Raw genomic sequence first — 23,919 nt, forward strand, 5'->3', positions numbered from 1 at the left:
GATCACTCGCGCATGCTGGAGACTAGCAGGCAGGCGTTGACGCCGCCGAAGCCGAACGAGTTTGACAGGGCGACCTCTAGTCCTGTGACATGTCAGCAAGTCAGCTGGAGTAGGAGCTGGGTCCACCTGGGGCGTCTTGCACCGTCTGCTGGGCGATTCTCAGCTCGATCGGGATGTCAGTTGATCGCTGGTCGAGGTTGGCGGTTGGTGGGATCTTTTGGTGGTAGACAGCAAGAACTGAAGTTATCTTAGCACCACCTGCGCTACCAACTCCTCCTCCTCCTCCTCCTCCTCCTCCTCCTCCTCCTCCTCCTCCTCCTCCTCCTCCTCCTCCTCCTCCTCCTCCTCCTCCTCCTCCTTCTCTTCCTAATCTTCCCCACAATCAGCATAAATGGCCATCATGATCTCCCTCTCCCCCTCCCCTTCCCCCTCTCTCTTCCTCTACCTCTCAACCACTCCCACTCTCTTCCTCTGCCTCTTCCTCTTCCTCTTCCTCTTCCTGTTCCACCTGTCGCTGCTGCCTCCACTGCCCCAGCAGCGCCAAGCAGATGTCCGAGAGCTCCTTTGACGGACGTGAGCTGAAGGAAACTTCAGAATCATCCTCTGAACCCCAGCTGGACGCAAACTTACGACGAGGTCGTTGCAACCCGCAAACGTCTTTGCGATTGCTCGAGCCTGAGGGGCAGCAGGTTGAGGATGAGGAAAGAGAGACAGGGGGGAGGAGGAAGTGGAGATGGTGGGAGAAGGGGAAGAGGAGGGAGAGTGAGACAGAAAGACAGAGGGAGGGAGAGAGGGAGCAGGAGAGATGTGGAGAATGGGGAAGGAGAAGAGATAAGGATGAAAGAAAAGACATCAGAGAAGGGGAAGGAAAAGAGACAGAGAGCACAAAGGGAAGAGAAAGAAATGAAGGAGGTTGAGGAAGGAGGAGGAGAGAATAAGAGGAATGGCGGGAGAGAGCAGATAAGGCGACAAAGGAGTTCAAAACCTCGCAAGCGTCTCCTACGGGGGTGGAGGTGGCATGGCAGTTGATGTGGCCGACCTGTCAGTGGAGATTAAGAGGATGCAGAAGCTGCGCTGTCAGGTGAGGAGAGCAGAGGAGGAGGAAGAGGAGAAGAGAGTAGAGGACAGTTGTAAGGGTCAGGCGAGGAGGAGAGGAGGAAGCAGGAGGCAGGGAGGAAGGAAGAAAGAGAGGAAGAGGAGAAATAGAACGCAGGAGAGGATGAGAAAGAAAAGAGGGGATGGAAAGGGGAGCAGGAGAAGACTTCACCTGTTGAGGGCTAACACCGCCCATGTCCATGGCAGCCTGAAGAGAAGAGGAAGTAACGGGAGGAACAGAATGAAAAGATGAGGGAGATCTGTCATGGGAGGAGGAGATGGAAAGGGAGAGAACTTGACGAGAACACACAAAAGAGGGAGAAGGAGAAAGCAGGAGAGGCGAGCAGGAGAGGCGAGCAGGAGAGGCGAGCAGGAGAGGAGAAGAGGAGAGGAGAAGAGGTTAAGGGCTGTGACAACAAGTCAGGGCAAGAACCTTCATGACCCTGGCAGCTCCTTCGCCATCTGATTGAAATCATTACGAAACCCACGAGACTGTCAAGTTACCTTCGGGAGGAGAAGTGATATGATAGGCGTCGCCTCCAGAGCCCCAACCCCGAATCTTTTGAAAGCTCGGTCATGCTTTCTTCCTCTAGCTTCTTCTCTCTCCTCCTCTCTAACTCATCCTCCTCCTCTATCTCCTCCTCTTCTTTCCTCTCTAACTCATCCTCCTCCTCTATCTTCTCTTCTTCTCCTTGCCATTGCCATATCACTTAAACTTCCCTCACCTCGGCATAAATCCTTGCTCCCCGGCTGTAAAAATTCAAACGAGTCAGCAGGAGGTAATGACAGGAGCAGATGGGAGGACGGAAAACATCCTCTGATGAAGAGCCAGTGAACCAGCCATGGATGCGATGTGCTTAGGAGCAGCAGAGGAGGAGGTAAGAGAAGAAGCACGCGGGGAAGGCGCAGGGAAAGGAAGCAAGAGGAGGAGGAGGAGGGACAGGCACCTTCTCGCCATCTCCAGCTCCTCAAGCACCAGCACGGCACTTCCCTCCCCCATCACAAAACCGCATCTGCTCTCCTCCCTCAGCCTCGTCCGCCAACGTCTCCCTCACCTCCTCGCGTCGAAGGGTCTAGAGGCAGAGCTCCTGCGCCATCGTCATCCCGTTGCTCCCAGCAGGTCTCAACCTCACGGGTCCTCGTTGAACTCGCATGCCAGGGACTTTGCGCGCGAGAAACCGGCGACGGCAAGAGGCTCCATGCAAGATTCCGTTCCTCCTGCACCAACAGCACGCCGTCATGACCGCCAAACCTGCACCACCACTACCTCAACCACATCCACTACCTCCACTACCTCCACTACCTCAACCACATCCACTACCTCCACTACCTTCACTACCTCCAGCTCTTCCCCTCCTCCACCACCACCACCACCACCACCACCTCCTCCTCCTCCTCCTCCTCCTCCTCCTCCTCCTCCTCCACCACCACCACCACCACCTCCTCCTCCTCCTCCTCCTCCTCCTCCTCCTCCTCCTCCTCCTCCTCCTCCTCCGGCTTTATCACCCTTTCCTCTCCCCCCCTTCTATTTCATCCTCCTCCCAGGTTCTGCCAATTCACCCTCCTCAAATTCACTTCGCATTCTATCGCTGCCGCCTTCTCCCTGTTCTCTTTTCTTCACCTTGGGAACGAAGAATGGCGAGAGCTTGCGAGGGCTGGTTGTGACTAACTATGAATATACGTCAAGGGGAAGAACCCAGTCACCAAATCCAACGTCATCTCAATAATCTACAGCACAACACTTTGATCATCACTTTTTTCATCATCATCCTGAGCAGCAGCAGCAGCAGCAGCAGCAGCAGCAACTAGGCATCTACCCTCATACCTTTCCAGCTTCCACGATCTCCCCTAGAGCTCCAATACCGCTGCCAACACACACCGCAATCTTGGGTAACATGCTCTCTCCCCAGATGTCTTTCGGCTGCTCCATCCTATCAGTTGACAACTCCTCCGCTCCATCCCAACCTGCACAAACTGCCTGCTCCCCTCCTTTGCTGCGTCTCGCAGCGCCTCGTCAGCCTGACATGTCTCAGCTGCCGAGCTCGATGACTCGCTGCTGCTCACCGCTAGGATCGCAAGCTGAACGAAAGGAGCGTTGCGAGAGGCAGGATAGTCCGGCAGGGCTGCAGCACCAGCGCATGAGCTCACATACCCTGACCGAGGCATCAAGTGGAGTTGGACCTGAAGGGTTGAGCTCGTGTGGTAGCTCTCCTCGTGGTACCGCAGCAGCAACCTGCAAGACAAGTAAACAGAAGATATCAACTGAATGGATGTCCTCCTCCTCCCCCAGATCTTCGCTCACTCCCTCCCTCCCTCTCGCACTCGCTCGCTCACTCACTCACCTTGCAAGGTAAGTTGGCATACGCTTCCCCTGTGGACATGTCAGGAGCAGCTTGCAGTATGGCTGGTAACCTTCCAGCCTTCTGACTGCGCTCGTTCCTGAAGTGATTCCTTCCCAGCTGCCAGTAAGACTCAGGAGTCCACAACGGGGAGAAGAAGAGAAGAACAAGATGAGAGAATAAGAAGCGAAGGGAAGGGACGACACGACACGACACGACACGAGAGGCAAGGAGAGGAGAGGAGGCGAGGCGAGGCGAGGCGAGACGACACGACACCAGAGGGGAGGAGAGGAGAGGAGAGGGGAGGGGTGGAGACGAGACGAGACGACAGCAGCAGCTGAGGATAAGTGGCAACATGGGGATTGACAAATATTCATAGCATGGCATACTCCAGAGATAGAAAATGCACACTCAATCGTTTCAGTCTGACAACCTGATCTTCGTTCCAACACCGAAGGGAGTTACCATCCCTATCCCAGTCACCACAACCCTCCTTGATGTCCATCAGAGTCACTTGAAGCATGTAGCCTCTCCTAGTTCAACAACCTTCGTTGCCGAAAAGGAGGAGGAGAAGTAATACTGAGAGAGGAACTGGTGTAGCGTTCAGAAGGTCAGTACTCCCATCCTCTCCCTCAGCGCGCTCTTCTTACAAGCTCCTTGTTGCAGTGCATATGACACGGCGACAGTTTGAAGAGATCATGATTGAATCGGGGAAATGGCAACAACCTGTCCTCAAACAAGATTACTTTCATGCGCTCTACCAACTCTATACAAAGCGTCCTCCTCACCCTTCTCTCCTCGTGCCTGCCCTCTGCCCCCCTTCTTCCTCTTGTGCTCAATCAGATCTTCTCCCTCCGCCATTCCTGCTCTTCTCCTCCCCTCCTTCATTTTGCGTCCCCCCTCCACCCCCCTCTTCACTCCCTCCCTTCCCCCTCGTACTGCCAGCATTTCCCTCTTTGTTGCGCCCGCTGGTGACAAGGTACTTGTGGGGTGGGTACTTTTGTATGCGAGGCAGGGGTAGACAACCGGTCAGGATCATGGTTTGATTTATGGGCGCAGTCGGAGATGGCGGGGGAGGGAGAGGAGGAGGAGGAGGATGAGGGAGGGAGGGAAGAGACAAGATGGCAAGAGACCGATCGCTGGCTGTCCAAGCGCATGGCGAGCCTTGAAGAGACGAGAGGAGACGACGACAAGGTGTTGCTGAAGGCAACCAATGGGGTCGGGACAGGTCAGTCGATCGAAAGTGTCGGTCTGACAACATGCTGCATGTCGATAATCTTTGCGTTGAAATTTCTTTGCGTTGAAGTTTTGTTCGTAGAAGCTCCTCCAAGAGCTGGGCGAAGCATGGATTGTTTACGTCATTCAGGCTCAAATCCTCGCCATGTCGTTGACAGGGAGGATCGGTATTGGGGAAAGCGTTGGCGGGGAAGGCTGGATGGGAAGGGAGGAAATAAGAGCAAGGCTGCTCAGAGGAGCCTCTAGCTCCCCAATACCTCGAGAGTGCTTCATGTGCGGATCAGAAAAGGTGAGCCAAGGCTGCCGTGCCAGTCCCGAAGAGCTCACGGTCAACAGCTCCATGCAGGGATGGCGCAGCAGGGGGGGCTGTGGAGAGCGTTCCTGTGTGCGGACTGCTACCCGCACATGGTGATTTCATCATGGCAAGGAGTGTTTCGAGAGCTCGGCGAGGACAATGGGCTAGAAGTCCTCCTGCTCCGAGGCAGATGTCAGCTCGTACGCCTCTGCTAACTCAGTATGGCCAGTAACGCCCCGGCAGTGCTGTACTCGCGGTGGGTTCCGAGCTCAGGGAGGACAGGAAGCCAAGAGGCGCATCTTTTGTGCCGTCCACAAGTCACGGGGTATGATGGGCGGGCGTGAGAGAGGAGGAGGAGGTTTGAGCAAGGAAGCAGATGCTATGGACTACCGCAACCCCCGATGCTCCTCCTCCGGCTGTCAGGTGCCCCCACCAAGCTCCTCGCTCTCCTCCTTGTCAACTGAGACCGTGTGCTCCAGCGCGTGGCTTCCTGGGGCAGGTGGCAGGGGAGGAGGGAACGATGCCGTCTGCACAAGTAGCGCCCATAGCCCGATAGTCGTGCTGCTCTAATGGCTTTCTAGAATTGACAAGGACGTTTACCTTCGCACTTACAACAAGTCGGATCCTCGTTCATGTACCCCCGCCTCCTCCTCCCTCCTTTCCTACCTGCTCACCAGCTGTGCAGATCCGAGGTGTAATGCAGTTGGAGGATGCAACAAGACGGCCTCGTGGGGCGACATCGACGGGGGGGGCCTGCGGACGGACAAGCCCAAGTACTGCAGCCTGCATAAGAGAGAAGGACAGATGTGAGTCTTGACAAGAGCGCGTGTCAAAGTCTCCTCACGCTATCACAGTGACATAAGACACGGACTCTGTCAAAATCCTTCGGGATGTACCACTCAGCCTGTCTTCGGGTGCCCCTCGGAGGTCCTCCTGGCTCTCTCCTCCCTCCTTCCTCGCTTTCCCTCCTCCCTCCTCCCTCCTCCCTCCTCCCTCCCTCCTGTCCTGCCTGCTTTGCTCGCTTGCTATTCCCGCCTCTCTTCTCCTCTCTTCCCTGCTTCACCCTCGCATGCCTCCCTCCATTCATCCATCGTTCTCCATCCAGCTGCCCTGTCTCGTTTCGCATCTTTCTAGCCTTTCCCTCTTCATAGTTGTCTCCACATTCCCTCCCGCCATCACTCTGTCTAGCCTTTCCCTCTTCATAGTTGTCTCCACATTCCCTCCCGCCATCATCTCGAACGCAACCATGTCACGTTTGACCCTCCAGTGCCTGCAGAGAATCCGTCGGTTCTGCAAGAAACACAGGCGAGCAGGCGATGTGAACCTGATGCGTCCGAAATGAGAAAAAGACCTCAAGAGGTTTTCAAAGGTGCAATGTAATTTGAATTCAGAATTTACAGTTAAGGGATGTTAAGTTTCTTGTGTCTGCTGCCCAAGGGATCATGTTTTGTGCTTGTCTTCAGCATGGTCATGAGGGAGAAAGTGATTCCTCATCAGCTCCTCAAACTCATGGTAATCGATCATCCCGTTCTTGTCCAGGTCCGCCAGCTCCATCATCGAGTCGATCTCCTCATCGCTCACCCCGATCTGAAGTTTCTGCAAGGCATGGTGGAGCTCCAAAGAGCTGATGTGCCCCGTACGTGCCTGGTCGAAGTAGTTGAACGTGTCCCTGAGATTCTTCGATAGCGCCTCGCTCCTGGCGCTGGGGGAGGGCCATGGCGGGCCCATCATAATGCAGAACTCGTCAAACTCGACTGAGCCTGTCTTATCGATGTCGAACTTCTTGATCATGTCTTCGACCACCTCGTCCGAGAGGTTCGCTCCCAGGCCCTTGAAGGCGGACTGGATGTCCCGGATGTTGATGTGGCCGGTCTTAGTGTGGTCCAGGGTGTTGAACGCCTCCCGTAGCTCCTCTAGCCACTCTGGATCCGACTTGACCTGGTGCAGGATGTTCTGCTGCAGGGCCCTGTCAGGAGGAGGGGAGGCCAGCGGGCGGACGAGGTGGTTGAGGGCGCTGACGGTGATGAAAGCTCCTTTGAGCTTCCTGGCAACATTCCAGATCTTGAGCTGCTTCTGCGTCTCTGCCAGGGTGACGCTGGAGAGTTGGCCCTTGAGGTACTTGGTAAGCCAAGGATGAGCCAAGCATTCGGTAGGGGTGTATCGCTGGTATCTGTTCACTTGCATCATGTGCTGAACCAGGTCCTGCCAAGGCCATCACAAGCTTTCAGGTCAGAACACAGGACGTGGAGATGAACGAGGAAAGTGTTGGGATTTCTCTAGACTCGCGGTGCATGAACAACACGGATAAACAGATGCGGAGTGAAGGCAAGTGGGATGATGCTGCAGCAGCAGCAGGCAAACAGTGAAGAGCTAAAGCAGTGAAGAGCTCAACAATTCGTCACCTTTGCCTCTGTAGAGATCTTCTTCCAGTAGGCGTCAGGGAAACCATAGTTTCCCTTCACTATCCTCCTGACAAGGACCTGCAGAGGAACTCCTTGACCAAAAGGGGGACAACCGCACAGCAGAATGTACAAGATGACCCCAGCGCTCCACACATCACACTCAAGGCCGTAGCCCCCAGCAGTGTGATCAGCAGAAATGACTTCTGGCGCAAGGTAGGACGGAGTTCCGCACACTGTCTTCATGATCGCGCCATTTTCAAGGTCGACGATTGCGCCCAATCCGAAGTCAGCGATCTTGACCGGAGAGTCAGGGCTCTTGGAGGCATACAGGATATTCTCTGGCAGAGGGTTCAGCTCCTTTGCGGTTTCGCTGCACAAGAGTGATCGGCCCTCACCTGGTTTCAAGTCTCGGTGCGCAATACCGATGCTGTGAAGGTACTCGACCGCCCCGATGATCTGGTAGAAGCAATGAGCTGCTTCTGCTTCACTGTAGTGATCTTTCTCCACGATCCTGTCGAAGAGCTCCCCGCCGCTGACGTATTCCATCACTATGTAGATCTTGTTGTTGGATTCAAACATTTCATGGAATTCAATGCATTGGGGTGCTTGACTTTCCTCATGATGTCGATTTCTTTCCCGATATTCTCGTAGTCTTTCTTGCAGCACATCTTATTCAGAACCTTGACTGCAACGATATCACCCGTTTTCTTCTTCTTGGCTCGCTTCACCTTTGCGAATTTTCCTTCCCCGATTGTTTCATAGATATCATAATCTTGCTTTATCTTTTCCCGCAAGAACCACAAGGACCAGAACCCCATGGTCTTAGAGCTATGTGCCTGTTAAACTTCCTCAAAGTCTGATCTTGTACTTCTCTATTTCCCTTTAAAAGACAAGTCTGCCGAATTCTGCCTGCCAAATTCAGCAAAGTCAGCAAAGAGCACAGCGCCCAATTTAGCAACAGAGGGGAAGCAAAGACGAGACGAAGAGGATGGTAACAATGTATGGCATGGTTATCATCATTTCTTTTCAAGATTGTAGTAACAGCAGATTCAATAACCATTCTTCTTATCTCCAAGCTAAAAGTACCACCAGTGGATCTGATCAGAACTGCTTAGCATCTACAATCTCATTCAAGTAATGTTTGTAGATCTCTCAAACATTTCTGTGATATTTGTACAAGATAAGAAACTTTCCATAGCATCACACACCTTCTCTTCCTCGCAAACATGCGCGTGCCTCATGATCTCTCTCCTCGCTCCAATCGTCTTCCCTTCTCTACCCGGCCGCCCCCTTGCATTTTTCTCACCAGAAGTAAAAAGATGACTTTTAAAAGGAGGCTAGGGGGAGTGGTAGGGTACTCGAACAAAATCGAATGACCACCGAAGAAGACTCAGACTACCCGGTACTTTCCTAGTAAAATGATGGGGTCGAGTGTCCAGGTGTACGCTGCTCTGTGAACCAGGGTGGTCATGGCCCCCTATTTACGATAACTATCTGCGACAGGGAGATGAGTAAACATTTGTACCTGGCTTCCCCTGAACAAATATAAAAGATATTTTAAACTGTACCAGAGAGCAAATGACGGGTGCATACTGGTACAGTATTTAAGAAGACATTATTGGTTCCAGTCCGGATCGGAGTTTCAAGATTACACTAGGCCGGGCCGTGTGAGTCAACCGTGACTCGGTGCCGGCTTGGCGGCGGCGGCGGCCGGGCCCGGGCCCGGGCCGGCCTGCCCGCGGCTAGAGGCGGCGGCCTGAGCGGCCAGTGCCGCGCCGGCGTCACTGCGTCACACGGGACTCCCCGTCGGGCCCGGGGCCCGCCGAGGCGGCAGCCTGCCCGGCCAGTGCGGCGGGCGGCGCGGCCTACTACCGTACCGTGACATGATGGTCAGCGGCGGCCGCCGCACCCCCGGCGGCGGGGACGCTGAGCCTCGGAGCTCGGAGGCTTGAACGAAGGCACGGCGCAGTTCGCCCAGTCACTGGCTCAGCCGGACTCGGTGCAACTTGGCGCGGCAAGTCACGCCACAGTGACGGCGTCCGAGTCCGCTCCGAGCGGCTCACGGTATTCACTGAAGTAACTTCAATCATTCTACTAGTCATCATCAGTGCCAGTGGTATGCGGCCGGGCCCGGCGGGCGGCTCCCGGGCCGAGCCTTGCGGAGTCCGGCAAGCCGCCCCGGCGGCGCTGACTGAGCTGACGGCGGCGTCCTAGTGAGCCGCGGCTCACTGACGCAGTCCGGAGTGCCGTGGCAGGCGGGCCGCCGGGCCGCCGGGCGGGCCCCGCCGCCGCGCGCGGCGGCCGTCGGAGAGCACGGTACGGTCCGTCCGGATCCGATTGAATACATCCTCGTACTGATCAGTTTTAACTTAAAAAAAAAAAGGGCCCAATTTTCAGCCTCAGTGCCTTGGCCTAACTTTACTCAACTTGGCCAGGAGAGTCACGGAGTCACGAGTCGAGGCCTGCACACAGTGGCGGGGGCCTAACTTAAGTCAACCGTGAGCGGCGGCGTACGCCGCCGGCGTACGGTCACGGCAGTGCCATGATGCGCCGCAGTCGCGGCCGTTCAACGGTTCACGGTTGACTTAAGTTAGTACCGGCGGCCGCCCGGGGCGGCCGCCGGTTCGGTGAGCGGCGGCCCGGCTTTCCGGACCGGCGTCACGCGGACGGTCGGGCAGCTTTCTATCCGACTGGATAGAGTGCGGCATGCGCTCCGTAGCCGCGCAAGGTTCATGCCGCATCAGCTGCAGCTTTTAAAGGGAGCGATTCATGTTTGGTGTACCTCGAAATCAAGTCTTTTTGTATATCACTGAGCCAGCGATCACGACCTATCCACGGCATTCCAGCGGTCCAGCTCTAACACCATACCCCCACCCTCCATTTGCCGGAACTGCCAACGACTACCCTTACACCACTCTAAATAGTACCCACCCCTTTCTCAGCAATTTCTCTCTAATCAGGAAGTACCGGTCCAGTTCATTTACCTGCGCAGGCCTCCTGCAGGGGGGTTTCACCTGAGATCCCCAACCTCTACATCAACCACCCCACCCTCAACTTCCCTGGACCACCCCCTCTTTTCCCAGGTTTTGCTTCCCTCAACGTAAAAGGGGGGAAACAAGGTCCAGAGGTCACCCTACCACCTACCATGACCACCCCACCCCCATCGTGCGGACGCAAGCGTCCTAGCATCCCCACCCTTCAATTTCCAAAAGGGATATAGAAAAATCCACCCCCTGTGATCGATTTTGTACCTGCCCCTTTTGACTACCCCCTATATTCCAGCAAAATGACCACCCGACCCCTTCCTTCCCTTGTATGTGCTTCAAACCTCATCCAAATCTCCTCAATCCCACCTAGAAGGATAATTCTTCCCGCTCTACTCGTGTCCCCTGCCCTCCTTCGTTGCCCCTCCTTCTTTCATGTTCGTTCCATTCTCAACCTCTCAGGAGACCAGAGAAGCTAGAGAGAGGACAAGGACGTGGGAGACCATGGAAAGAAGTAGTCATACACTCAGTTGAATCGATCAGAGCAAAGTTCTACAGTTGCGAGAAGTTTGAGTTGATATAATATTAGCTAATCTGACGTAGACAAGAGACCGAGTCGAATTGGTCAGTGCTGATGGGACTAAACGAATGAGCAAAAACGGCTGTTGTGGTTTTGTTGGCCACAACAACACATGTCGAACCTAGCAAAGACTTCATTCTCAATGTGAACAAAAGTTGAAAAGTTTGAGGAGAAGCAATCATCCGCAGGATAGAGTACTCGACTGGATTAGATAATCAGAAGACCAGATCGAATGTCCATGTGGCTTCTTGCTCACCAGCTTCTTTTCAGATGCAGAACAACAACAACAACAATTCAAATAGGCTGTCAAACTATTGGTACATCGAAGCAGGATGGAGGAACGGCATGGCGAACGCAAGGGACTTAGGGATGGAGTTCTACAGCCATGCGACGTCATCAAGCTTCATTGACGATCCTTTCTTGCCACCTGGCGCAAACATACGGATGCCGACACATCAAACAACTGCCCTCGACGCCTCCCGCTTGTTCCAGACAACTGACAGATTTGCGATGATCAGCAACGACAAGAGCATGCAGAGTCAGATGAAGTTGCAAGCGAGCAACTTTTCTGGTGACATCTCGCTAGCTGGAGAAGGGCCTTCTGTCCTCAAGAGGTTCAAGCCTGATACTACTCCCCGTGCTCGCGGGGTCGACCAGGATCGGGTCTTGACGGACAGCAGTCGTTCGTCTCTGTCTGCCAGCTCTAGTTGTGTCTCGCCCATCTCTTGTCCCAGCCTCTCCTCCATCATCACGAGCAATCGTTCCTCGTCCCCCCTCTGGTCCATGCCCTCAGGAACGGGGGAGCAGAAGCTGGAATCCGTCCATTCCTTCTCGGACGTGAACAATGACTTGGGTGTCGGCGTGAGCCACATACGGCAGCGGGAGGGAGCAGGTGTCTCGGACCCGTTCCAACCAGCCTCAAGCAAGGCAGGAGGGGAGGAGGTAGGCAAGGAGGGGAGCGATGCTCCGGCGGTTGACCCGGAGGTCGATGACTCGGATTTGACGATGGGGCCGGGAGATCCCTGGACCTTCAGTGCTTCTTCTTTCACATCTCGCACATCAGAAAACAAGAGGAGATATGAACCCTTCTAGGAGCCTCGTGTACATCATTTCAGGAATATTCATTATCTTGTATATACAGGTATAACATAGTTTCATCTCAATGTTGTAAGAAAATTCTTTGTAGTCTTGCTGAGTTTAGAAATGAATAAATGAGTCTTTCCGTCATGGGGATTTTGTCTTCTATCGCGTTTTGTTCACATCTACCCGGCATACAGACCTGACAGCTGTCTCGGCAATATCCATCATCTTATCATCGTCTGGAGGTACGACGATGTGCAGCGCTTTGATGTTGGACGACGCTAGCAAGACAGTCAGGCTGAGGGAGGAAGCACGAAAAGGAAAGGAAGAAGACGAAGAAGCCGGCAGGACCTCGTATCTCCTCCCACAGGCAGCGCATAACAGCAGTCGATCGGATCATGAGCTTCTCATTTCTGCTCAAGTTTCCTGTCGCAACCCGTCATTGGTTCCTCCTCTTCATCCTCCTCTCCTACTCCCTTCCTTTCCCTCCCATTTCCCTTCCGTAAACCCTAAACTTCTGTCCCTCGTAGCCTCTTCCTCCTCCCCTACAAGTGACTCGCCCTTACCTTCCATCTCAGCACTTCCGCTCAAGCCCTCAGCAAATGCCGGAGATGCTTCGGCGCTGGTCTCGGTGAGGAGGAGAGGGACGGCAAGTCCTGTAACCGAGTGCCTAGCTGCTGCCTGCACAACCGACCGCAACCCAGCAGACACTCGGCTGTCCGGGTTCACGGGGTGAGGAACGCTCTCGACCACGAGGTGGAAGGCGACGTGGGCAGCGACCAAGTTCGTGTGCCATGTTGAGCACCATTGACCGACGTCGAGGAAGGTTGTTTCTTTGCGTCTGCTCCGGATGCTTTCCAGCTGGAGGAAGGTGAGACGAAGCAGGCAATCGGAGGTTGATAAGAAAGACGTGGTGAGTAGAGGTGTAGGAGATCAGGAGTGAGATAGACGAACAGGTCCAGGAGCAGCAGGAGCAGCAGGAGCAGCGAAGGATGGGAAGGAGGCAAAGGAAATCAGGTACGGACTGGGCATGATTCGAACGAGGAAGGATACTTGTGCGGGGAGGTCAGGGGCGAGGAGCTCAGCAGATGAGCAGCATCCTTCAACGAAGCTCGCCGCCGTGAAAGGCCTTGGTGACGCCTCCGTCAGAGGAGAGGAGATTCGGGGGAGGTGTACCTTGTGGCGGAGGAAGAAGGGTGAGCGATGGGAATGACGAGCCCTAAGAGGTTGTCCCCAGCAATGCCCCGCATGACAGCCTCTGTCCTCCGCTTGCCCCCTGAGGGAGGGCCGGTGCAGTACTCCAAGATCCTGCCCTGCCGTACCTGTATCCTCACCTTCTTCCTCAGCTGGTTCGTTCCCACCCACGAGACCAGGTCAATGGCGCCGCGAGGGCGACTAGCCTTGGTCGACGCCAGCCTGCCGTACATGGACCACAGCCCCTTGGATGTCTCCTCCTCCTCTCTTCCCGCCCCCTTCTCGCCTCCTCCGAACACTTCGTTCCATGCATCCATCGGGTCCTCGTGCGCAGTCAAAATCTCCCCCTCGTTGGGACTCGCAGGGTTCGTCGCCTCCTTCTTCATCCCCCCCTTGGTCTCCTCTACACTCTCCCGTTGGATCACATTCATGTAGGAGGAAAAGTCGTTCCTCTGCACTTCCTGCATCTTCGACAGAGACTTGCGGTATTCCTTTCCTGCCAACTTCTTCTTCTCTCTGTACCTGCATCAAGGAAGACGCGCCAGAGCTCATCAGAGTCCAGCACGGGTATCATCGATCATCACCTTGTCTTCAACGCCTCCAGCTGCTTGTTCACCTCGTCTTCATGCATGAAAGCGCCTCGCAAAACAATACTTTGATGCTCTCTCTCATATTCTTTCTCACACCCCTCCATTATCTCCATCCTTCTGCTGGCAAGAGCCATCCCGTCCTCCCAGAACACCCGCATCAGGTCCAAGACAGGTTTGCTCGTGGACGCCTCTCGCATCAGCATGCTGAACCTCTCGATCGGGCTCACCTGAATCTCTTCCTTTGCGATCGAGATCCGGCACTGGTAGCTGGAGTTGACGAACGACATCCCATAGACGCTCGTCATCTTGTCGACCAATGCAGGCACGTCCTCGGGTGATAGTAGAAGGCCATCCTTTTGTTCTTCTTCCCCCTGTCCTGCTGCTGCTGCTGCTGCTGCTGCTTGATTGATTTCTGCGCGTTCTGCTCCAAGCTCATGTCCCGCCTTCGATTCCCTTCCGGAGCGATTCAGAAGCTTGCTTGCGATGACTAAGAAGGAATGCCTCCTCCACTCGGGCAGCTGTTCAGATTCGAATATTTCCAGCATCACTCTTTCTTTCTCTTCCTTGCTCAGACAAGACGGAATGCTCACATCGATCTGATACTCGCCTTCCCCCCCATCGTCCACTATCAAGGTGAAGTTCTCGCATACATCCTGCGAGTCCTCCATGTCTGGAGACAGCTCCTCGACTGAAGGATCAACACAAGCGCATCAGTAGATTGTCATGGCACATCTCCTTGTGCTTTTTAAAGTTCAGATTTAAAAATACCCCGGCAGTGCTGGCCCGGCGCCGGACTCCCGAGTCCGGAGCTCGGCGGCGGCCGCGCCGCCGGCCCGGCCGCGCACGGCCAGTCACTGTGCGCTGCCGCAGGCTGCGGCGTCGGACGCCGCGGCGGCAGGCTGTCAGAGTACCGTGTCCCTCCCGGGCGCGGGGCTCGGCCCGGGCCCGGCCAGCCCTGCGTGACGGTGACGTGACCCCGGGCCCCGCGGCACTGCCGGGCCGCCCGGCGCCGAACGGTTCAAACCGGCCGGGCCGGGCGGGTGTGTCACCGCCCGACCGTACGGTGACAAGAATGCCGCAGTGCAGTGCCGACGCGAGTACGGTCACCGTACGGAGCCTGAGGCTCCGAGCAGACTCTTAACTTGCCTGAGTTGCCGCGGCCAGTTGGGACCAAGGCCCCGGACCCGTACTACGGTACCGTCGGACCGTACGGTACTCTCTGCGGCCCCCCCGAGGAGGTGCAGTGACTCAGTCACGGCGGAGACTCTGGCAGCCTGTGAGTACTGACAGTGCAGTGCCACGGTCGGAAAGGTTCCGAACGGTTCCGCCGTCCCCGCCGCCAACTTTCACTAATCTTCCGCTAGTCCACTGCGGCGCCGGGGAGTCAAAGCGTCCAGATTCACCATCTGATTTTAAGATCACAATGGTGAATCACCATCTGATGAAAGTTTAAGATCACAATCGGACCACCAAGAAGGACATGCCTCTCATCAGCCGATATTCAGCAAGCGAGGCCCACGGTCTCTAGTTCACGGTTGGCACGTTGATTTTTCTAGCCATTACAATCAAACTTAGTGCGATATTTTTCTTCTCTGTTGTGTACTTGTCGCAATATTTGATATCTGCTATTGACCAAGTTATCATCTGTGCAAAACACATGCTCAGATATTGAGCTGGCACAAGGGATTTTTCCATCTCGTTTGCTGCAAACAACTTTCGACCAGACCTCAGTGCCAAGTTTTGTTTGTGGGCTCCAGCTTGGGGAACTGCCCAGCAACTTATCGCAGCTATCATGGACCTGTCTTATCACCTGGAAGAGTGGCAGACAGCGATGCGTGGCGACTAGCAGCATGGCCCGGAAGCAGAGCTCTACGCTCTCTCCATGGCCGTCTACGATGTTTTGGGATCTTCGCAATCTGGTTCAAGAGCTGCGCATTGCTCTTTCAGCTGCATTCTATTATCTACGTGGATAATGCGGCGGTAATTCAATTTTCTGAGTCAACAAGGGCAGATAACGTCACTTCGATATACGGCTCAGTTCTATTATGTGCGTGAAAAAGACGGTTCAGGAAGGCATCATCGAGATATTTCATATCATAGCAGTACCCAAGGTATCCTCCCGGTTCACCGCAGACCTCATGATGAAGGTTCATCCTCGAGCAACCTTCGGACGCAGGTTTGAAATCAGGGACCCGAAGAGATGTCGATTGAGAACTTTACGGAGCTTCAGCGTCGTCGCACCCGGGCCTGAGACAGTGACCATCAACATCACTGGCCGGGCCGATCAGCCAGCCGACTCGACTTGCGCAGCGGCTTCAACATTGAATGACGAAGCAGATGCTTTTGAGGAAGACTCTGAAGGGCTCACAGGTCCCAAGATAAACAAGATCGAAGTGGAGACATCAAGATCGATGAAGCCCGCTGATGAATGGACAGCTTGTGGAACCATCGTCAAGAAGAATATGCAGATCAAGATGTCAAGACCAAACTTGACTCCGAGAAGGGTGGCAAAGTGCAACTGTCTGAACTGACGAAATCCTTTTTGGGGGAGAACAAGGTATGATGCGCTGACAAGAACGCGAGATAACCAGTGCACTGAGGGAAGAGTCACACCTGTATGTTTGTAGCAAGCTCTTGTTAACATGAAGTTTGCCCTCGGATCTTCATTCTTAAGCTCCCTGCATGCCTACCTCAGGAAGTACTTGTTGATTTCTACACTGGGACTCCGTGACTGGCTGAAGTGCCCTCCGAGGCTCGGAACTACCGGTACCCCCCGGCGAGTGAAAACAAGTCGGAGACAACCCCCCGGACACGTTACAAGTCACCGTACTAGTATTCTCTATTGACTGAAAAAGAAAGACACCGTACTACCTTGATTCCGGCTCTTCCGAACGTCACACCGGTCATTCCATTTATAAGTCACCTCACTGCACTAACCGGTACACTATCAAGTTCGGGACTACCGGGAGGGTGTGTGAGTACCCCCTGGTTGCCCCTGCCGTGAAAGGGTCACTGACTAAGGTGACAGTGAAGATCACGGGGTTTACTTGGGCGAAAAAAACAAAATGATTGCCCTGGGTATGACCCACCCGAAACAATGTGGGGAGATGGGGGGGTGACATTCGGCTGATTGATCTTGAGATTTTATTTTATGTTCAGGAACATGACGGAAGTATATTGCATAATTTAAAAACTTTCAGATTAATTTTAAAATTTTATCGATGATTTGGGTGTGGACTGTGACCAAAGACATGCTATGGCATTTGGTTGAGTCGAACAGTGGCTAGGCAAGGGCTTGTGAACGAGAGAGGAAGGGCAGGGAAAGGCAAGGCAAAGAGGAAGAAGACAAATCAGATGAGGCGATGAAGTCCTTCCTGATCAGAGCAGAGATCAATGTCGGGTAGAGAGAGGGTAGGAGGAAGATCGGTCATGCAAAGAGGTCTGGCAAGAACTGCACCTATAAGTCAAAACTCGTCGCAAAGGATGGAGATTGGCTACAGAGAGGGTCAACGGATAAGATTTGAGAATTCCAGACGAAAAAGATGCTGATGTGATTGTTTTCATGTTGATATGGGCAAGTGCATGCTGGTACAGCCTTCACAAGACTAATCTTGGTTTTCTCTCATTCCAGCAATACAGTTGTCTTACAATGCATTCTTGTTTTGTTATGTTTGAAGAAGCAAGTGTTTTGTTATGAGAATTTGGACCCTGAGCCTGAGAGTGCAACACTCATTGACTTTCACACAGTTGGAGCAACCTTCGGGCAATATAGGCTCTCTAACTGCGTTTCCGAGACTAAGCGGCAGAGGGGCTTGTTCTTTGACGACAGGCGAAAAGCTGACTCATGCAGAGATCTTTCAACTTGGGTGTCAGAACTTTCCATCAGATCTTGTTCACGTGCATCGGGTTGACGCTTCTTGCTCATGCTTGGGGAAAGGAGCAGTTGAACATAGAGGGAACCTGGCTTGCAAACATCTGCAATGAGACAAATTTTGCTTTGCCGTTCGTCCTGGGTGAATTTTCTGCTTGCCTGCAAGAGTCCACGTTCTCAAACATTTCTTGTGTGCAGGCAAAACGTATGAACACCTGCTGGGCCCTGCCGTCCTCGAAGATTCGAATTTGCTGCTCCGAATGGAGCTTGAGCTCAAGACCTTGTGGGGATCTCCTGTCAAGGTGACTACTCTCATGACCAGAACAATCACATCCAATCATGATGACGTACTCAACAGGATTCAGTGTACGCGCCGAACAATGATGAGAAGAACAACAGTCTTGATGTCGAGGCTTGCAGATTAATGGCCCTTGAGATCAACTCGAGGGTTGACATACGGAAGAAGGTCCGGTGGCAGCAGGTCGCAGCCTGTGAGCTCTGCCGTCCTGATGTCGCGGAATGGATCCGGAAGGAGGCAGGAGAAGCTGTAATTCTCCGGCATCTGGCGAGCTACGCGGCCCTGTACACCTCCTACTCCATCGATCTCATATGCCATGCGCTCGACGAGGTTGGGCTCCGCAGGTACCTGACGACAAGAGAGTCCAATGAGTCTCTGCCGATATCAGGCGCATCTGCCGAGCTGCTGGTGGGTGTGGAGCCGTCGAGGTGCTCGGCAAACTCCTGGCAGCTCTGCTCAGAATCGGCTGGTCATGGAGGAAAGATACAAGGAGAGGGGAGGAGTGAAAGTTACCAGAAGGAGGTCTACCGGGCCAAGAAGATCTTGCTGAGCGATCTCAACACATACCACCGCAAGGTCGCACGTCAGTACGCGACGATTCTTGGGGGGGAGGTGTTGACGGACCACCTGCACGTCCTGGAGGAATTGTTTGAGAAGGGAGACTCGCCCAGGAATGTTTTCAAGTTCCTCTTGGAGAACTTTGCGAACGTGGTCAAAGACAACACGGCGCAGGCGAGAGAGCGGGCCATGCAGTACGTGCACGAGTCGTTCCAGCAGGTGCTGCTGCGGGATGCTGATCCTGACGCCCTCGAAGTCTACTCCGAGCTTCTGGTGCAGGGGACGCACGAGCGAGAGCTTCAATGCATCCTCAAGCGCTCCGAGGAATTTCGGTCGCTCTGCATTGACGGCAACGCGGTGAAGTGCGACGAGGCGATTCGGCTTGTCTCTCTTCAGTATCACGAGGTTCTCAACCGACCGCCTGACCCCCGTGGCCTCTCGCGATATGCTCGCGAGGTAGTAATGGGATACTTGACTGCCGACGGCATCCGCGACGACCTGGAGAGCAGCTCTGAGTTCCAAGCAGGACCTGGCATGCTCCGCAGGGTCTCCATGATTGCCAGAAATATCTCCGAGCAACATGAGCGCTGCTTGAAGATCTGTTGCCCCTCCCCTTCACCCTCCTCCTCCTCCTCCTCCTCCTCCTCTTCATCCTCTTCATCCTCCTCCTCCTCCTCCTCTTCATCCTCCACCCCAAGCAAGATCTGTGCCAAGAACTGCAAACACCTAAAGAAGCTGAGCAGAGGCAGGTGCTCGCGAGAGCCCAAGGACCTGATCACGTGGGTCGAGTCCGTCCTATGGGGGAAGCGACGGCTGCACAACTTCTTCAAGGCAGACTTGAGCAACCTGACGAGGTATCAGGTCTCGTCCAGGCTCGTCGTTCGCAAGTTTCTCGATGTGTTGGGGCGATACCCTGACATGCCCGCCATGCTCAACTTTATCCCCAAAGTCGCCAGGGGTGAGATGAACGTGACGGACCTGACGAGCACCTTGGAGGCGAGCGACGAGAGGTCTCAGAAGTGGATCCAGCCGAGGCAACCGAAGCAGCTCGGCGAGCTGATCAAAAGAGCTGAGATGATCGCTGGGCTCCTAGTGGAGAACGGGATCGAGCTCACGGACGTAGCGCACTGTTTCACGATCGAGGAGGACGGGGCTGAGAGAAAGGTGACCATGAATGTTGTCCCGTCCAAGTCCTCCTGCAGGAAGGTCGGCAAGGTGCTTTGGAGCCTCCAGACTCTGTGGAACGCCAAGGGTCCGGTGCTGGGGAAGAAGGATGCTCCTGAGATTGACAAGCTCAGCCCCATCGCTGTCTTGCTGCAAGAAGATGACAAGGACCTATGGAAGATGATTGAAAGCCTCGGCAGCATTGCCGGCATCCAGCACTCAGTCGTCATCGTTTTCTCGCTGGGGTATGTCAGCACTGACTCTCTCGACAAAATGAAGGGTATTGACTTCGCCCGAATCCGAATTCTATTCCACCCGACCCGACAAGATCTGATCCTGCAAGACCCCGACGTGGCTCAGAAGGTGACAGGCCTGCTGGACTCCTGCTGCTGCCGTTTGCTGACTCGCCCGTTTCCAGCTGCACTGGAGCTGGCTGCAGGAGATGCTCTTCGAGAACATCTCAGAGACAAGGAGCTGGACGGGGGACGTGGTTACCGTCTTCGGGGTGAAGGCGCTGACCTCCGACTTCCTCCGCATCCTCGAGGCAGCGAGAGTCTTCCAAAAGACCTTCTGCCCCACCTGCTGGAGCATCGCCATGGACGCGGGATGTGACGAGCGGCTGTCGACCGAGGATGAGGACAACATGATCTGCGTCAACCATGGCAAGCTCGGCTCAACCATCGCCTTCAACTCCAGCATGTGAGCTTTTTGTGCTGAAGGCTGTCTCTTGCTCTTCCTGCCTTGCTCCTCGCTCGCTCTCCTGGCCACTTGCTCGCCGACCCTCACGCGTCTCAGGTACGAGAAGATCAGCAGGGAGAAGCTAGAGCTCATTCCGACCTCGTGGAACTTTTCCCTCTACTACCTGATGCAGGTCGACACGCGGCCCGCAATCAGATGTCACTGACATGAACTTGTCAAGTTGGACAAGTTGAGCTCCAAATCCATCGGACCTGCAGTACCAAGAGTGCATGACATCTCCTGCTTGAAAGGTTTAGAGCTGAACCCTTCATCCTCCTCTGTCTCCTCTCTGTCTCCTCTCTGTCTCCTTCTCTTCCCCTTCCCCCATGCTTCTCTTCCTCGTTCTCCCCGCCTCTTTCTCTCACCCTTCCTCACCCTTTCGCCCCCTCGTTAATCCTTGATCACCTTCATTCTTCTTCAATCCATTTTCCTGTCTCGTGTCATCTGTCCTGCTGTCCTCCTCTCCTCTCCCTTTTCTCTCTCCTCTTCCTCCTCTCCCTCTTCCTCTTCCTCGCTCACTTGACATCTCAGACATTACCGACTATCTTGAGCTGCACCTGCAGTACTTCAAGCTTGGTTTCCATACCAGTCGTTTCGACGCCAATGCATTATGGAGAGGAGGAGAATAGGGAGAGGAGGAGAATAGGGAGAGGAGGAGAATAGGGAGAGGAGGAGAATAGGGAGAGGAGGAGAATAGGGAGAGGAGGAGAATAGGGAGAGGAGGAGGCCTTCTGGCGTATCTGAAGTTGATGTATCGGCAGAAGGAAGCGGCAGGAGCGGAGCAGCGCGAGAGCTCAATCTTTCTCCCTGGCGTGGGTTTCGTCTCGCTAGCGTGAGCAGACATGAACGATATTCTTTAGCTCTGGGGCACAGCCCGAGGGCCTCCTCCTCGAACCCTTGTGATGATGCGTGTAGAAACAGATAAACCCTGTATCAAGTACGATAGTGAAGGTCACCAGTGACTTCAAACGTCGACTCGTTGATCGCCTCGTGGCTTGCTCTGCGCTCGTTACTCTCTCAGTCTCTTGCCTCATCAGCAGCGTCCGACCGTCTTCTTCGCTCGTCGCCATGCCAGCCCTCCTGGCTGGTTCACTTCGGGCCGGAGTTCGGCCCGGCCGAACGGCCGTACAGTACGGTCCGTCGCGTAACTTTGAAGAATAAACTTTGCAACGTTGAAAGTGTCAACGTTTAGATCAAAGTTTCCAACTTGCAAAGATAGCTGGAATCGGGGTGAAAATGCTGGTGAAAATGGCGAGTAGGATCAAGAAGTAGAGGAGGATGAAGGAGGAGGAGGAGGAGGAGGAGGAGGAGGCAGCTGAATCTCTCAGCGCGCATGCTGCTTGTCTCAAGCTTCAGATTCTTTCACGTCAGTTTCTCTGTCGCCAGCATGTCAGGCAGCTCAGAATGTCGATGGATCGAGCGTGGCGGAGCCGCCACGAGCCCTGCGACGTGCAAGTGAGTGCTGCAGGAGACACGTGGGCAGACATCCGATGGAGCATGCCAGCAGGAGTTGGCTTCATGAGCAGGAAGCGAGAGCATGGCATGGAGGGGGATGGCGCAGCGGGTGGGAACAGGAGGAGAAGTTCGAGGTACGTTCGCGTCAGCGTGCATGGGACGTTCGAGGTGAGCGTGGACGGAGAGGTTCGTGACCGGGTACCATGGGAGGAGGCGGCGACAGGGCTGGGGGAGGGCGACGCCAACGACTGCATCCAGTACTGCAAGCACCGGCTGACAAATCTCCCCAAGCTCAAGGCCATGGAGGTGAAGATCAGGTTTGTTCCTGCTCCCTCCCCGATGAGCCCTGCCCTCTCCATGCTGGATGATGCCGGGCAATGGACATCGCCGCTTCTCTCCTCCTCTCCTCCTCCCTCCTCGCCTTCCGAGTACCCCCGGGCCCTGTGCGGTCCCCTCCCCCTGATCACAGGCTGGAGCAAGAGCCTGACGGTTTGGACCAAGGGGATGCATGCAGAACGTATACACAAGCTGAAGGTGGGGAGAGGAGGACAGAAGAAGGAAGGAGACAGTGCTGATCCGAACTCTGCCAGGACCTGCTGAGGCAGGAGGAGGAGGAGGAGGAGGAGGTGATGTGACGCCTGTCCTGCTCCGTGTTTCTCATGCTTGCTGCTCAAGGATGCTACTTCTTTGTCCTCTCCCTCCGAGGACGATTCCATTCGCAGAACCTTGTCCTCCTCCAGCAACCATGCTGCCGTCCGCATGATGGGAGGCAGCTTGCTCCTCCACGTGGCTGCGACCTGACCTGTGCGCAGGATCGACGGTTTCCGCTCCTGAGCGAGGAAGGATGAAGGAGACGAAGGGGGAGAAGTTCTTCGAGCTGGACTGGAAGGCTGCGAGGGTGAAGCAGGCGAAGTTTGTGTTCGACATGGTGTACGAGAGGAAGCGAGCGGGAGGGAGGGAGGAAGTCAACGCGAGCGTTCACCAAGACCGCCTACTACAGGAGGAGGACATCATGGAAGCGATGACCTGCCTTGGGGTCGACCTGCCTCGCTCCCAGGTGTCGAGGATGATGAGCGAGTTTGATGGCGGAGAGGAGGAGGGAGTTGACGCAGAAGCGTTCTGCTGGATGATGGACCTCTGCCCCTTCCCCGGGAGGAGGAGGAGGACGATTCAGCGCAGGCACTCCATCCGGAGGACGTTCTCGCGCGCTGAGAGCGTTTCCTCCTCCCTGTCCTCGAACATGTTCGAGCGAACACCGTCAAACATGTTCGAGCGAACACCGTCGAACATGTTCGAACGAACACCGTCAAACATGTTCGAGCGAACACCGTCGAACACTTCAGAGCAACAGGTGACGGCTCCTGTGTCGGATGGGGAGGAGGCTGAAGATGTTGGAGCAGGGAATGTTCTTTTCCCGCGTATCGAGTATTGTCGAAAGAGGAGGAAGAGCAGGAAGAGGGAGGGAGGAGGAGGAGGAGGAGGAGGAGGAGGAGGAGGAGGAGGAGGTGCGGTCCATTCGCTCAGTGTTAATGGAGCAGCATCTGAGTCAAACTCTTATCCTCGGGAATCTCCCAGCAGGTTGAACTCAAGAGAGGAGGAGGAGGAGGAGGAGGAGGAGGAGAGGAACTGACTTGTTCCGACGTGTTAGTCGGAAGCTGATGCTTGACACGGACCATCGCGAACGAAACCAACTGGAAACGGAGGATCGTTGCACGGCCGGCTTACGAGTACTCAATACTCTTCCCTCATCACCTACTATTTGGCCTTCGGGTCCTCTGGCGAATGAAGTTCTCGTAAATGAACTCTGAAGCGAACCTGTCTTGGAAGAAGAGTCGGGAATAAACTAAAGAATAGGGCACCACTCGGATAATGCAAAAAAACATATCTCCGGGAGGAGTTGTGATTTGAGATTGCCCCCTGAAGTTGAAATGATTTATTTATATGAAACGATGCGAAATATATCATTCAAAGTGAGATTGACTGCCTATTACAATAGTTTTATACACCCATTCCTCCGTGCCCTTCCCCTCTCCTTCTCTC

At 54.6% G+C, this 23,919-nt stretch overlaps 6 protein-coding genes across 6 annotated transcripts; 3 read left to right on the forward strand and 3 right to left on the reverse strand.

The window, feature by feature from the left end:
* Positions 1–2: 2 nt before the first annotated feature.
* Positions 3–3,476, reverse strand: GUITHDRAFT_119780 (hypothetical protein; the record flags this gene model as incomplete). The annotated part of the gene is made up of 15 exons (XM_005820962.1): positions 3–82; positions 127–237; positions 509–578; positions 631–675; positions 1,268–1,303; positions 1,821–1,845; positions 2,043–2,108; positions 2,151–2,183; positions 2,229–2,313; positions 2,656–2,764; positions 2,921–3,016; positions 3,061–3,114; positions 3,160–3,218; positions 3,277–3,328; positions 3,438–3,476. The coding sequence occupies 15 exons, from the start codon at positions 3,474–3,476 to the stop codon at positions 3–5; spliced, it is 960 nt and encodes a 319-aa protein (XP_005821019.1).
* A 2,929-nt stretch (positions 3,477–6,405) lies between these two features.
* Positions 6,406–8,185, reverse strand: GUITHDRAFT_147498 (hypothetical protein; the record flags this gene model as incomplete). Its single annotated transcript, XM_005820963.1, has 3 exons — positions 6,406–7,167; positions 7,368–7,925; positions 7,979–8,185. 3 exons carry the CDS (start codon positions 8,183–8,185, stop codon positions 6,406–6,408), a joined length of 1,527 nt encoding a protein of 508 aa, XP_005821020.1.
* A 3,194-nt stretch (positions 8,186–11,379) lies between these two features.
* GUITHDRAFT_155854 (hypothetical protein) lies at positions 11,380–12,157 on the forward strand. Its single transcript, XM_005820964.1, has one exon. The coding sequence runs from the start codon at positions 11,442–11,444 to the stop codon at positions 12,021–12,023; it is 582 nt and encodes a 193-aa protein (XP_005821021.1). The 5' UTR covers positions 11,380–11,441; the 3' UTR covers positions 12,024–12,157.
* A 36-nt stretch (positions 12,158–12,193) lies between these two features.
* On the reverse strand, positions 12,194–14,463 carry GUITHDRAFT_147500 (hypothetical protein; the record flags this gene model as incomplete). The annotated part of the gene is made up of 6 exons (XM_005820965.1): positions 12,194–12,210; positions 12,363–12,437; positions 12,578–12,852; positions 13,188–13,324; positions 13,346–13,727; positions 13,790–14,463. 6 exons carry the CDS (start codon positions 14,461–14,463, stop codon positions 12,194–12,196), a joined length of 1,560 nt encoding a protein of 519 aa, XP_005821022.1.
* A 1,377-nt stretch (positions 14,464–15,840) lies between these two features.
* GUITHDRAFT_119784 (hypothetical protein) lies at positions 15,841–16,326 on the forward strand (the record flags this gene model as incomplete). The annotated part of the gene is made up of 1 exon (XM_005820966.1): positions 15,841–16,326. One exon carries the CDS (start codon positions 15,841–15,843, stop codon positions 16,324–16,326), a length of 486 nt encoding a protein of 161 aa, XP_005821023.1.
* A 1,313-nt stretch (positions 16,327–17,639) lies between these two features.
* On the forward strand, positions 17,640–22,680 carry GUITHDRAFT_119785 (hypothetical protein; the record flags this gene model as incomplete). The annotated part of the gene is made up of 12 exons (XM_005820967.1): positions 17,640–17,808; positions 17,865–17,968; positions 18,025–20,049; positions 20,105–20,385; positions 20,482–20,557; positions 20,606–20,675; positions 20,956–21,000; positions 21,186–21,240; positions 21,753–22,185; positions 22,381–22,413; positions 22,470–22,505; positions 22,555–22,680. The coding sequence occupies 12 exons, from the start codon at positions 17,640–17,642 to the stop codon at positions 22,678–22,680; spliced, it is 3,453 nt and encodes a 1,150-aa protein (XP_005821024.1).
* Between the last annotated feature and the right edge of the window lie 1,239 nt (positions 22,681–23,919).

The sequence above is a fragment of the Guillardia theta genome (genome assembly GCF_000315625.1).
Source record: "Guillardia theta CCMP2712 unplaced genomic scaffold GUITHscaffold_157, whole genome shotgun sequence".
NCBI classification, from domain to species: domain Eukaryota; class Cryptophyceae; order Pyrenomonadales; family Geminigeraceae; genus Guillardia; species Guillardia theta.

Excerpts from the sequence above, each read along its gene's own strand:
- GUITHDRAFT_155854 (XM_005820964.1), top strand. The coding sequence starts at position 11,442 with ATGATCAGCAACGACAAGAGCATGCAGAGTCAGATGAAGTTGCAAGCG.